Source organism: Martes martes (assembly GCF_963455335.1).
Source record: "Martes martes genome assembly, chromosome: 12".
NCBI lineage: Eukaryota > Metazoa > Chordata > Mammalia > Carnivora > Mustelidae > Martes > Martes martes.
This window is the reverse complement of record NC_137900.1, coordinates 84,668,326-84,683,881: the sequence shown is the minus strand read 5'-3', so window position 1 is coordinate 84,683,881 and position 15,556 is coordinate 84,668,326. Positions and strand designations below refer to the sequence as shown.

Below are 15,556 nucleotides of genomic sequence, written 5' to 3'. Positions count from 1 at the left end.
TCTCTGCTTCCTTCCCACCCCAATACACAAATGATCCCCAAACAAATACTAGTGACAGTGGCTACTTTATAGAATATAAAATGTCCGTAAGTGTTCAATCAACCAAGACTATCCAATCATTCTAGCAATCAAAATGAAGTCTACTCTTGTACTAGTGTTTAACACTGTCATTTATTCTTACCATGTTTCTCTTCCATCATGATGTCAACTTAAGGAAAAGGTTTCCAGATATAGGAGTAAAACTCATGCACCAGAGTCTGGCCAAAGGCCATATAAAACCATGCTCAAGTCTAAGGCTATCATAAGCTGAGGCAGGTCATGTGTAAGTCAGAGCAGAGACCTAATACTCACATGGAGAAGCAGAACAGCAGCGAGAAATGACTGGCCCTGGCAATAGCCAATCTCTTCATCATACACAGAATATGCCTGGAAAAAGAAAAACATGGGAGGTATAAATAAATATAGTCACTCATGGGCCATAGCTGCCCTATAGGACCTTGAATACAGGAACGTGGAAGATACCCACACTCTCTTATGGCATTTCGATAGTCAATGAGTGATGCAAATATTTCTTGCCAATTTTTTTTTTAAATTTCAAAAAAGATTTTTTTTAAATTTGAGAGAGCTCGAGAACACGAGTGTGAGAGGGAGAGGGAAAAGCAGACTCCCCACTGAGGAGGGAGCCTGAAGAGGGGTCCATCCCAGGACCCTGAGATCATGACCTGAGCCAAAGGGGGACACTTAGCGACTGAGCCACCCATGTGCCCCTCACCAATTTTTTCTTTACAATAAACACAACTGTCGCCATGACCTCCTATAGCCCAGGAGTGGAGAAAGTTAGGCAAAAACCACTTCAGCTCTAAAAAAAAGGTTGCCATGACTCTGTCTTGGCCCTTGCCTTCCCCTCTTCTGTCTGAAAAATGTGCTCTTCCTTCAGGTTCCAAACACTCCATTACCCCAGGGTTCCCTCTCTTCTCTGTACTCTGACAGTACTTGCTACACAAGTATAGTTATCACAGCACTCATCACACTGCATTTTAAATGTCCATCTTCTCTACTGGACTGTAAGCTTCTTAGGGGCTGGAGTGATGCCCTATCCAACCTGGCCAGCACCTCACGCCTTTAACCTAGCCAGTCATACAGCACGCTTTAACTAAACACTGTTAACATTATTCATTTTTCTTTCTGGGAAAAAATCTTTTGGCAAAGACACCAAAATACAATTCTTTCCACAATGCCAGTAATAACTTTTCTGATAAGAGGGATTACTCCAAAACCATTTGTGGGTTCCTCTGGATTCTTATTTTCTATTTTTTTTGGCGGGAGATGATTATTGCCCATCTCTTCTGAACATTATCTTTAACAGAATACTGACATCTGACATTCCTTGTGGTTTACTCTTTTTGGTTCTTTGGTTGTTTTCCAGAGTCTTGTTTTTATGACTAATATTTCCAGTTCTCATGTAAGCTGTGGTGGAAAGGGAAATTCCTACAGATTCAAGATGCTATTCCCTGTTTAACAAGTTTATTTCTGATGAAATTCCATTTATTCCCCACTTATTTTTTGTACCATGGTATCTCTGCATCTCACGAAAGCAATTTAGAGTATGTCCAAAATAAAGATCACTTAGCAAAATGTGATGCTGATGCTTTTTAGATGGCAATGAAGTTAATATACACATGGGTTTTATCATTAGCATTTAGTGAAAAACTCTAACTTATATACTTTTTCAAAGACAAGATATCCAGAGGGCTTTTGAAACAATCTGTTTAATACAGTAAGGCATTATTTTGCATCTGTCATTATTAACACTAAGAAGTGTTAATAATCTTGTTAAGACTGTGTTAAAATCAGTAGTAGTATATGCTGATAGAGCTCTGTGAAGCAGTCTGACAATGTCTGTAAAATTATCAATTAAAGTTGTTTGGTCAAGAAAGAAAAGAGGCTTCAGAGTTAGTCAGAGTTGGTCTGAAATCCCACAACCACTGATGCCTAGGTCTCGATCTTAGGCCCATTACCTATATTTCTTATCTGTAAGATGTGAATAATCCCAGTATTTATATGACGGACTTGATGATTTATTCTCAGCTCTCTCACTATAAACTGCTCAGCACAGGACCCAATTACGTACCATGACAAAACGTATTGAATTTCTATAGGTAGAAAATGGAGGGGAGCTTATTTTTTAGGGGCATGGGAAAGTTTGAAGGAATACATACAGATGTGAAAGTACATGACACATTTGAGACATGTTTAGGATATAAAATTCATGGAAGCTGTAATGAAATATGGGGAATAAAAGGCATTTTATCGCTTCATTAACATTTAGTGAGCACCTACTATATGCTAAGCACCGTGCCAAATGCTACAGATAGCAACATACAGAAGTGACTTCTGCCCTTGAGAACTTCACAGTTTCGTTGGGAAGTCTGATGTGTAAATCAACCAGAGTACAGTGAGAAGTTCAATGCAGGTGAAGCATAAAATATTTAGGAATTAAGCCAGGATAAATTGCAAAATGACTTTAATGCTAAGCTAAGAAATATGGGACCAGGAAATGAAGTAAGAGATTTTGATTTCATTCTGTGGGTTAGGAGGAAGCACTAAAAGGCTTTTGTGGAGGTCCCGCAAATGACCCAATTCTGGGGTCAACATGGAGAAAATAATAAATAGGTTAGAACCCAAAGGGAGGGAGACTAACGCAAGGCAGCTTTTGTGAAAGTGCTGGCACATATGATAGAGGCCTGTAGCCAGTAGTGATTAGAAAGGGAAGTAGGGCTGTAAGAGACATCAATCCTATCAAACTCAATGTGGCCAAAGGAAGGAACTGAAAACTAACAGAGAAATGACTGTATCTTCAGCAAGACAATGGCATGGAGGGAAAAAGGAAGACTGTTTCCAATTAAAAGAGCCATAACAATTAAACATATTATGGATACTGCTGGATCCTATTCTCACCAAACGTATAAAGACATTTAGGGAAATCTGAAAGGTTACTGGATGGCCCTGATTGATAATGATGGCTGCTATGGATGAATAGTGATCTAATTTTTTTAGAGATGTATAGTGAAGAATTGATTCATAATACCTGACATTTGCTTTGAAGTACTTCAGGAAATAAAAATTTTTTTTTGAGAGAGTGAGTGAGCAAGCCTGGGAGTGTGAGTGGGGGAAGGGTAGAAAAAGAAAACCTTCAAGCAGACTCCCTGCTGAACGTAGAGCCTGCGGTGGGTCTGGATCTCATGACCCATGAGATCATGACCTGAGCCAAAACCAAAAGTCAGACACTTAAATGACTGAGCCACCAGGTGCCCCACTTCAGGAAAATTTTTAAAAGGGACAGAGAAAGCAACTATGGTAATATGTTCATAAATATTAAATATTAAATCTGGTGGGGGGATATATACAAATTCATTATATTATTCAACTTTTATTACATTTGAAAATTCTCATTAATAAAACATGTTTTTAAATGAACTCTACCTTTAGACCTTTTTGTTTGATGTACTTAACAGACCGCCTATAGGAAGACCAACTGACAGCTGGAAATTTAGGCCTTGAACTAAATGCAGATTTGGGAACATCTGTGCAGTGGTTAAAGCTGAAGCTGTGGGGGTGGAAGGAGTCATCCAGGGAGACAATGTAGAGCAACAGAAACTACTGACTGAGCACCTAGGGGAATGCCTCTTTTTAGGCAGGTAGAGAGAGAAAGAGGGAGTCAACAATGCTGAGAGAGAAGGTTGAGAGCAAAACTGGGAGGGTGACAGAGGTCAAGAGGTCAAGAGAAGAGCGTGCTTCAAGGAAGATCATTGTGAGACAAACACTAGAGGGCAGTGGGATCAGGAGGAATGGCTCAAAGGCAGTAAGCACAGGGTTTCTTCGTGGGAAATTCTGCACTGAGGAACAGCCGGATGGCTGCTTAAGTGGGAAGCACAACTAGGAAGGGGCTAAAAAAGGATGATCAGAGAAGAGCATTACAAAAGAAATGACAACTTTGTGGAAATTAAAGAAACATTTCTCTTAACCTAACTGTCCTTATAGTTGAAGCATCTAGTTTATCCCTGGAGAACCTGCTCTTTACTAGCAGACTGCCATAAAACTTGTTAATTCTACCTTCTCAATCAATAACATGCAAGTTTCTTAAGGGTGTGTCTCATGCCTAGTCTATACTTCCTAGAGAATAGATGCTAAATAGGTACTTGATAAATTTTGGGGGGAAAAGACTAAAGAATGATTCTGAGGACAGAGGAAGATTGAAGAACTCTGGTCCCAAGTCCTCTTTTAGCCTTATGGCTCTGAAGTACCAAAATCTACTGAAAAATTCATTGCTGAAATTGAACATTACTGCTGAATTGAACATTTCCTTTACAGATCTTTTGACAGACATCAGTATTTCCCACCATTTATTATGCTGCAGTGCTAAAAAGTCCACCTAGATAGGCATCAGTACTTCCTGCTTGTTGGATGTGTCCTAGCTCCTAAGTTCATAACTTATAATGGGAATACCAAAGGGAGTTTACAATGTTACAGGACTCAGAAGCTCTTAACATAAGCCAATTTCTGAAAGTTTAAATGTAGAACTGGGTGGGGAGGGGTTGCCTGGGTAGCTTAGATCATTAAACACCTGACTCTTGACTTTAGCTCAGGTCATGATCTCAGGGTTGTAAGACTGAATCCCGAACTCCATGTCAGGCTCTATGCTTCACGTGGAGCCTGTTGAAGATTCTTTGTCTCCCCCTGCCCCTTTCCCCCTAAAAAAAATAGTAAGTATGGAATCAGGGGACTGTCATCTGCAAGTCCTGATTAAAAGGGTAAAAGAAACTTTATCATTTTATGTCTAATTGATTTCCTGTTCATTATGGGCATAAAATTAAAGGTAACATCACAATTTCAGAAAATTTCTTTTTTTTTTTTTTTAAGATATTTTACTTATTCATTTGAGAGAGAGCACGCACGCAAGCACACGGACAGAGCAGAGGTTCAGAGGGAAAGGAAGAAGCAGACTTTGAGCTGAGCAGGGAGCCTGATGCAGGGCTTGATCCCAGGACCCTGGGATCACAACCTTGAGTGGAAGGCAGGCATTCAACCGACTGAGCCACCCAGGTGCCCCCTTTTTTGCCTTCTTAAACATCAAATACAAATTATACTTTGTAGTTACCTTCTGTGTAATTTCAAAGAACCAGAATCACTTTTAAAACCCAAGGTTTTTGGTTTTTTTTTTTTTTTATGTGAAATACCTTGCATATTTTATATAAGGAATCTTGTCCATCTCCTCCTGTGTCCTTAAAATAGTCATGAGCTGGGAATGTCCTGTTAATATCCCGAGTGATAGCACTGTCCTGGGGAGACTCCTGTGGAAACATTAGGAAAGAGGTTTAGTAGTTAATCATGTACGTATTTGTATAAGTTTATACAACAAGTACTTCTCATTTACATGCTTTAAAGCTGCAGGGACATACATATATATGTGCATGCCCAGAGTTACTGCATCTTCAGGGACCAACTGTTCAAGCAAAAGCAAAATCAAGTATTAAGGAAAAAAATATGGAAGAAAAGAAACCTGCTTACTGCATATACCTCATATGTATTCCATCTCTGTTGCAAGAAGTGCAGCTGGTGACCTTTCTATTGCAAGAGGGAAAATGTGATAATCAAAATGGAGTTCCCATAGGAAAATATTCAAACTAATCTCAAAGGGAGGTAAAGTGCTCCCATTAGAAAAATTGGGTATAAAAACTGCTGCTTTAAATGATCCTTTGGCATGATGCCCATAAGCCAGGTTCTCAAAAGGAAAAGAAGGGTCCCTAAATTGGGGTGTATCCTAAGGGCAAATGGTATAGAAGTGCATACAGCAGTTTACTCAATATGAAACTAGACCACCAAATGTCAAGTGAGTCAAACAGGCTATAGGAAAATATCCCTTTCTTTTGCCAATGGAGAAAACTAAACAAATGTCAATAATATCACAGCAATCCTTTATACAACAAAGCAAGCATTCAGGTATTCCTAATAAATTCCCCTTGTTAAATTTCATGTGTTCACATGCTAAAGAATGGGAGCACAGAAACATGACCTTCTATTTTAACAGTGCATTGTCTTCATAAAACAATGGACTTGATTCTCCTTGGTGAAACTACATCACATTCAGCATACCATCTAAGAGCCTGATACTCCTGCTTCAAGATGAAAAATCAAAGTGATATTTTTCTCTTGTTCAGTAATTTCTCCAGTCCTTTGGGTCATTATGTTCCCAGGTCCATAAGTATTTTCAGTTGTGGGATGTGAACTAACTCTACATTTTTAAATTCTTATTGAATATATTTGACATGTAATGTTGTATAAATTTAAGGTGTACAGTGTTTTATTACTCTGATACATTTATATATTGTAATATGACTGCCACTATAGCCATATTTCTTACATTACATAATATATTCATTATACTGTGCATCAGATCTCTATGGCTTTTTACTACTCGTTACAAGTTTGTACACTATGAGCTCCCAACCTCGTCCCAGTGAGCTAACTTTAAAGCCTATGCTTTTTTTTGTTTTTATGCTTTTTTTAAAAAAGATTTTATTTATTTATTTGACAGACAGAGATCACAAGTAGGCAGAGAGGCAGGCAGAGAGGGAGGAAGGGAGGCAGGCTCCCCACTGAGCGGAAAGCCCGATGTGGGGCTCGATCCCAGGACCCTGGGATCACGACCTGAGCTGAAGGCAGAGGCTTTAACTCACTGAGACACCCAGGCGCCCCCTATGCTCTTTTTTGATGAGTAAACTATTTAAACTTTCAGAGATGTGGCCAAACTGCTTCCCAAAGAGCTTTACTGGCATACTACTCATTTTTAATATGTTATTAACAGTTAAGGCAACTCAAAACGATGGTGCTCTCTGACAAAAGGACAAGATCCAAGGTGAGACCAAAGACCACAGTAGTTATTGCCTGGTGACAGCTTCCAAGCTGCAGCACATGGAGAGGGAACTGAAACAGAGCTGGGGTGGGGAGTATCTCCCTGAGTTGAGAAAAGAGCAGGATATGGAAAGGGCAAGGTAGCTAGAGTTTGTAGGTCAGAGTACTGGAGAGGAAACGCTGAACAGAAAGGGATCTGTAGAGCTATCTATAGGAGTCCCCACGAGTCAGGAATCATAAAAGAAAAAAATTAGGTGAACTGGACTTCATTAAAACTTTAAAACTGTACTCTTTAAACACCTGGTAACAACATGAAAATGTTAACCTTGACCAGGACAAAATACCTATAAAATCTGATAATGGTGCTGTATCCAGAATATGTAACTCTTAAAACAGATAAAGAGGCAAACAATTGATTTTTAAAAAGGGGGGAATGGTGGTAAAAGATTGAAGAGATACTTCACAGAGCAAGACACACAGATGGTAAATAAGCATGTGAAAAAGTCTCAACATCATTAGTCATTAGAACAATATAAACCGAAACCACAATGAGATTCTACTATCCATCTAACTAAATGCTAAAACTAAAAACAACTAAAAACAACCAAGATAGCAAGTGTTGGCAAAGGGTGTGTATGAAACAACTGAACTCCCAGAAATTGGTGGGAATACAAAATGGTACAAATATTTTGGAAATGGTTTGGAAGTTTCTTATAAAGTTAAACATACACTTAACATATAATTCAGTGATTCCAGTCCTAGATATTTATCCAAGAGAAATGAAAATACGAATAAATGTAAAGACTTGAACTTGAATGGTCACAGCTTTAGTCATACTAACCCAAACTGGAAACAATACGAAAGTGCTCTAATGGGTGAATGGATAAATAAAACTGTGGTACAACCCATATAGTGGAATACTACTACACAGAAATTAAAAAAAAAAAATCACTGATGTATGCAACATGAACGGATCTCAACAGCATTTTCTAAATGACTGGAGAAGCCAGACACAAAAGATTATTTTCCATTAATCCAGGTGTATGAAGTTCTTATAAAGACAAAATTGTAAGTTATAGAAAGTAGATCAGTATTCGGAAGAGGCTGGAGTTAAAGGGAGAAAACTGATTCTCACGAGACATGAAGAGAACTTTTGAGGTATTATCCATCACAGCTATGATGGTAGTTAAAATGTATTGAATCATTTACTTAAAATTCATGTATTTTAAATTACAACTGAATAAAAATGATCTTAAAATGGAAAAATAAGAGAGGATGCTCATACAAATGAGAGACCCAAGATGATTCTAGCCCTTTAAAGTAGTAAGAGTTCCCAGTCCTATTTTAGCAATATACAGCTAAGTGATGAAAACGATGTAAGTCCATATTTACCTCAAGGTCTTAAAACCTAGGGCACAGCTTAGAGGGACATGTATCTGGGTCTGGAAGTTGGGTCAGTCTCTTAAGCTGTATAACTTTAGGTATGTTTCGTATCTTCTGTGACTAATATCGCCTACCTTATAAAGTTGTAGTAAGGGTTACATTAAATGTACACATAAAATTTAAATCTATAAAGAGCATCTACCAGTGTCTGACATGGATACAGAAAAGGCTGGGTAAAAGTGGAAGGAAGCGGGGCGCCTGGGTGGCTCCGTGGGTTAAAGCTGCTGCCTTCGGCTCAGGTCATGATCCCATCGTCCTGGGATCAAGCCCCGCATCGGGCTCTCTGTTCAGCAGGGAGCCTGCTTCCTCCCTTCTCTCTCTGCCTGCCCCTATGCCTACTTGTGATTTGTCTGTCAAATAAATAAATAAAATCTTTAAAAAAAAAATAAGTGGAAGGAAGCAATCTCCAGCACTGTTGAGAGCTGGGGCTATCCTCTGAACACACATATGTACACAATCACTAGTGATATGCAGAATACACACACACACACATAAGGTTCCTAGAATATATATTTTTACTTTTGTTTATCTTAAGTTCCCTATAAAACTATTCACGTAGGGATAGAAATTGTGATTCAGTTTTATAATTTCCACAGAGCCCAGCATAATGTAGGGCATAAAGTCAGTCAACACTTGATAAACATACCTAATAAAGTTCAAATGCTTTCACAGGACTAAGCAATGGCAACGCTATGTGATCAACAGCCCTACCCAAACCAGGATCTCTAATGCTAACGTTTAATTCAAGATCCATGTGAATGAGGCACCACGCAATCAGGAAAGACCCTTGTTAACTGGAACAAGGAACAGACATTTTTCCAAAGTTGACATATAGAGGGCTAACAGACACATGAAAAGATGCTCAACATCATTCATTACCACGGAAATGCAAATCTTAACTACAATGAGAGTGGAACCTGGCTGGCTCTGTTGGAGGAGTGTGTACCTCTTGATCCTGGGGTTGTGAGTTCGAGCCCCATCCTGGATGTAATGATTACTTAAATGAATAAATAAACTTAAAAAAAAAAAGTCCCAAACAAAACTACAATGAGGTATCACCTCATAATTGTCAGAATGGCTAAGATCAAAAACACAAGAAACAACAAGTGTTGGTGAGAATGAGGAAAAAAAGGAAAAACCCTTGTGCACTATTGGTGGGAATGCAAACTGGTGCAGTCACTGGGAAAAACAGTGTGGAGGTTCCTCAGAAAGCTAAAAATAGAACTGTCCTACTATCCAGGAATCACACTACTGGGTATTTACCCCTCAAATACAAAAACATTAATTCAAAGGGATACATTCACCCCCATGTCTACTGTAGCATTATTTACAATGGTCAAATTACAGAAGCAACCCAAGTGTCCACTGATAGAGGAATTCGATCAAGAAGATATGCTACATGTATATCTGTATATGTATGCATGTATATAATATAAATGTGGTATACACACACCAATGGAATATTACTCAGCCATAAAAAGGAACAAAATCTTGCCATATACAACAACATAGATGGAGCTAGATTATAATGCTAAGTGATAAATCAGTCAGAGAAAGACAAACACCATATGATTTTACTCATAGGTGGAATTTAAGAAACAAAGCAAACAAGCAAAGGAAAAACACAAAGAGAGACAAACCAAGACACAGACTCTTAACTACAGAGAACAAACTGATGGTTACTGGAGGGGTTGTGGAGAGGGGATGGGTGAGATAGGTGATGGGGATTAAAGAATACACTTATCATCATGAGCACTGTGCAACGTACAGAATCACTATATTGTACACCTGAAACTGATATAACACTGTAGTTAATAGTGAAATTAAAATAAACTTAATTAAAAAAATAAAACACAATATGCCATTTAAACAAGAAACAGTAGTACAGATCTGTGTAAAAACTGTATCTAGACTATATCTAGAACTCAAAAAAAAGATAATCTAATAAAATGGACAAAAATTTGAGCAGACACTTCATAAAAGAAAATAAATCAATAGCAAATAAGTAAATGAAAAAGTTAATTAAAACCACAACAAAATAGCCAGCCAAAATGTCTGTCAAAAGAGAATGATTTCTTGTGCACTGATAGGGCTATATTACCCGGAATACTCTGAAGAGAGTTATTTAATCAAGTGACAATTTGAAAAATCAGAATTATAATTTCAAAGCAGCGTTAATGCAGTTTCTGAAAGATTTTGGAGCTTGAAAGAAAAAGAGAAGGGAGACTGAAAACATTAAAACAATGAGTAAGATGAATTTCACATTGACAAAGCTTTCCCGAAGTGATGAACAGATATGTCACTGACCTATATTTGGAACAGCTACAAAAAATTATTCTGAAAAATTGTTAATTCTATTCTTGAATTGTATCTGCACCTCTAAAGAGAATTCTTTTGAAGAAAATGTCAGATGCATTTATTCTAGAAATTCTATGAAACAACAGTGTAAGTTCTGAAACATTCTAAGAGAGTGACAGATTGTGGCTTAACACAAGCACAAAGGTTCAATAAATTCTATTAAGAATTGAGAGGGATATGGAAAACTTCAAAATAGACTATACCAGTTACATCAGTCATATCAGATTGGTAATGAAGATAAGATGAAGGCAGAAATATGGTTTGGAAATTCAAATGCACATAGGATAGGAAAATACCCTATAACTGGTCTGTCCTTATTACTCTGCCATTCCTCATCCATTGATAATGGGAGTCATCAGAGAATTAAGGGGTAAAACACCCTTGAGAAAAGTTGCATTAGAAAATTCACATCCTAAAATTCAAAGCCTCAACAATAACAATGTATTGGGGAGGTCTATGGTCAACCACTGACTTAAAATACCTAGTCTTAGGAAGTACGCTGAAAAACTTGGGATTAAATCCATTTGACTTGCCAGAAGTCAAGCTGTACAAAGATGATCAAGAAATTCTAACAATGATGAAATTATTAGTAAGTTTGTATCAGAAGAGTGACATCATCAACTCAGAAAAGATTGAAGAACAGAGAACAGGGAATGGCAAAACTGTCAGTTGATATGTGTCCTGAAAATTATCAAAGTTATGGCAGAAGAGGGATTTTTTCCTCCAGTGACGGGTTTTATGTTTCTGTCACTTCATCCCAAGAAAAAGCTTTACTCTCCAGAAGAAAACTAAAATGTCCTATGAGTATGCAGTATTAGCATTTTACAAACTTTTTCTGTTAAGAGTCAGATAGCAAATAGTTTTGGCTTTGCAAGTCATTTAGCATTAAAATTACTCAATCTCCCCTTGCAGAATAAAAGTAGCCAAGACAATATGTAAATAAACAAGCACTCTGTTTTCTAATAAAACTTTATTTACAAAAACAAGCAGCATGCCTGATTTGGCTCCTGGGCCACAGTTTGCCAAGTCCTGCTCTAAATATGTATCACAGTAATTTTTTCATGGGCATTATGAACAGAGATTTGTAATGATTTTAAATATACTGACATGCTGTTGATTAATTTCATGTTTTACAAGCATAAATTCTGTCACAAATAAGCTGCAATAACTTAAAATGTATATCCCTTTGAACATATGCACTTTTCATGTAATAATGAATGTTAAAAATGTTTGCTGCATTTTACAGAAGTCAGTTCTCCAAAAGTCTGTAAATTTCTGTATCCCCAATGTAGCAGAAGTTTAAATTAAATCCTGTTAAGTATGGTGGTATACTGTCCCTTACATTTCAATCAGCAATGCTCAGAAATCATATATAACATATTTACTGCTCAGCAATTATAAACATATGCACTGAAACATACTAAACTGTCTAAAATACAAAGAAAATACCAGATGTTGGTAAGGATATGAAACAACTGGAACTCTCACTTGTTAATGGAGGTATAAAATGATACAATCACTTTGATGAATTACACAGCAGTTTCTTGTAAAGTCAAACATACATATACCCAGAATCAGCAATTTTTTTTTAAGATTTTATTTATTTATTTGACAGAGAGAGATCACAAGTAGGCAGAGAGGCAGGCAGAGAGAGTGAGAGGGAAGCAGGCTCCCTGCTGAGCAGAGAGCCCGACGCGGGACTCGATCTCAGGACCCCGAGATCATGACCTGAGCCGAAGGCAGTGGCTTAAACCACTGAGCCACCCCGGCGTCCCCAGAATCAGCAATTCTCATCCTTAATATTACATAAGAGAACCAAAAACATAAAATCAAGAAAGAAAAAAGTTAAGAATGTTCATAATAACCGTATCTGTAATAGCCCCAAACTAGAAATCCCAATGTCCATCAACAGAAAAAGAGATAAATTATGGTATAATAATATAATGGAATACATACGTACATTGTTGGAAATAATTTCATTAAAAATTGTATTCTAAAATCTCAGTACATTTAAAATTTATTCACAAAACAAATACTGAGAATTAACACCTCATACTAACATCTAAATCTTTTTTATTGCCCCTTTTCATACTCCTGCCAAATGGGACTACTCGCTGTTGTTCAAAAATAACAAAATTAATGATACACTTTACTGCATTTTGTTATTTATCACGCAAGTGTGAATGGGGTTTGAGGGTGGTAGGTGGGTAGAAGATAAGCAGGGGCAGAGGGAAAGGGAGAATCTTAAGCAGGCTCCACACCCACCATGGAGCCTGATGCGGGGCTTGATCTCATGATCCTGAGATCATGACCTGAGCTGAAATTAAGAGTTGGATGCTCAACCAACTGAGCCACCAAGGTGACCCACCTTACTGCATTTTAAAAGAAAAAATCTAACTTTTTGTTTTCTTCATATAGTAACAAAACCCTTTTATTTTAACAAAACTTATTTTACTTCCTTCTTATGATAATACTGGGAGGAAATAAGAAAAAAGATAATTTCACAACTCAGAAATAACTGTAGCTAATGTTTGATGGGTATGTGTTTTTTATGTAATTATTTTTATAAAAGTTCATACTGTTTTGAAAATTAATTTTACTACCTGTAAAACATTGTGAGCATCTTTTCATATCACTTGACAATTATCTACCCTGCCATTTTTAATGCACAGTTACCTGTAACATGGCTATACCATAATTTACTATGCTAAATCCCTGACTTTGGAATATTCAGGCTGTTCTATTTCTTTTGCTATAAACAAGACTGTAAAGTAGAGCCATGATTCCTAAGGGAAAGACAGTTTCCCACAATTTTATCATCCCCCCAAGATCCAGCATTTAAGCCTTGTGTCTTGGATTATGAATTACACTGCCAATTTGTTCTCCAGAAAAGTGTACCAATCAGTGTACACACCATATTAGTAGCAACCTTACAGCAATTATCCTGCTGTTTTGGAAGAGTCTTTTAGGTACTTGTCTTACCCTTCTTCTAGCCTATTTATGACTAATAATTGCATCTAAAGTTGCAAAGAACTACATATAAAGTTTACTGAGTCCATCCCATACTAATTCCAATGCACTGTTTGCTGAACCCACATGTTGACTGATCAAAAGGCATTACCACACAGATATTTCCTTGCTCGGTTAGTTGACTAGAGGGTCTAGAAGCAATAAAATCCAGTAGCAGTGAGCACATCTATTGCCAGGATCTTGGTTTCTAATACCAGTTACCAATAAAAGGAACCAGGACTCCTTAGAGAAATAATTGTTTCTAAGACTGGGGCAGGAAATATAAGATGAACCTGCACTATCTGGAAGTGCCAGAAGAGTAAGGAAGTGCTTCCCCTGTATCTGACTATGAAGAAAACAAACCCACAACAGGAGTACGCCAGAGGGAAAGAGGAGCCAAAGAAAAGAGTTCCCAATGGCCAAAGCTGGAACAATTAAAACAAAATAAAAGAAGTAGTACTGGATTATAATCCAAGTTTAAAACAAAAATCCGTGAGTCTATACTTACATAAACAAATGAATAAATAAATAAAGGCATGGGGAGGGGTGAGACAAATATCCTATGCAGAAGAATTCCCAGTAATGTATGCAGACATGCTGCCCTCCTGGAGGAAGCCCATTCCTGGTGTGAGCGGTGCAGAGTGACTTCCTTTAGAAGAATACACTATGGAAAGGGGAAAAAACTGACTGAACAGTGAAGAAATATGACAAATACGCCCTCAGCCAGATGATCAAGGTCAAAATCACAGTGGTGAGTCACGGTGATAGTCCCTACCCTTGATAAGAGATGATAAAAATGGTGCTTTACCTATATGTTCATAACAAAACTCATAACCTCATAAGAAACACAGATCAATTCCAGCTGAAGGGCATTCTATAAAATACCTGACCAGTATTCCCTAAAACCATCAAAATCATCAAAAACAAGTTAAAGTATAAAACACTGTTACTGTCAAGAGGAGCCTAAGGAGACATGAGGATGAAATGTAATACAGTATCCCTGAATAGGATGCACTACAAAGAAAGGGCATTAGATAAAAATTAAGCAAAACTAAATAAAGTAGAGGGGTACCTAAGTGGCTCAGTCTGTTAAGCGGCTACCTTCAGCTTGGGTCATGATCTCGGGGGCCCTGGGATAAAGCCCCGTATCAGGGTCCCTGCTCAGCGGGGACCCTGCCTCTCCCTCTGCTACTTCCTTCCCTGCTTATGCTCTCTCAAGCTCTCAAATAAATAAAATCTTCAAAAAAACCCTCTAAATATAGATTTCAGTTAATATTAATACAACTATATTGTTTACTAAACAAAAGATGTTTAGTTAACATCTTACATGCAGGGTATTGGAACACCCTATACTATTTTCACAATTTTTATAAATCTAAAACCATTCTTAGATATAGTTTATTAAAAGAAAAAAATGGAAATGGCATTATCTCCTATTACAGTATGGAAATTTGGGCTTTTAGCAAGGTTAAGCCACCCAAGTTCACATACCAATAATGATCTGCACTTATTAGCCACTCAATAAAATGCTGAACAGAATATGTGGAATAAAACTGGTGAAATGAATGCTGTGGGTATAAGCTTAATAGTAATCAAAAGTAGGTTCTGTTCATGTGACAGATTTATAGATAACTTCTCTCTTGGCCTGAACTCTTACACCCTTTTAGTGTATACGATATAAAGCAATGGTGAGGCTTTGTTATTTAATTTTTAAGGTTCTTCTAAAAAAAGTCTGCACAGAAAATCCTAAGGAAATAATAATACTTATATGCTGTTTCTTCTCTCCATCTAAGTTTTGAAAGTCATCCATTAGTTCAAATCACAGTGGTACCAC

The 15,556-nt window shown here is 37.4% G+C and overlaps 1 protein-coding gene across 1 annotated transcript in view; it reads right to left on the bottom strand.

Annotated features, from left to right (window-relative positions):
• The window catches only part of RABGAP1 (RAB GTPase activating protein 1), a 153,487-nt gene that overhangs the window by 33,924 nt on the left and 104,007 nt on the right, over positions 1–15,556 (bottom strand). The window contains exons 14-15 of the mRNA XM_080819472.1: positions 5,238–5,351; positions 352–426 (exon numbers count right to left, since the gene is read on the bottom strand). Of these exons, the coding sequence (XP_080675598.1) occupies positions 352–426; positions 5,238–5,351 (189 nt within the window). The remainder of the gene's footprint in view (positions 1–351; positions 427–5,237; positions 5,352–15,556) is intronic.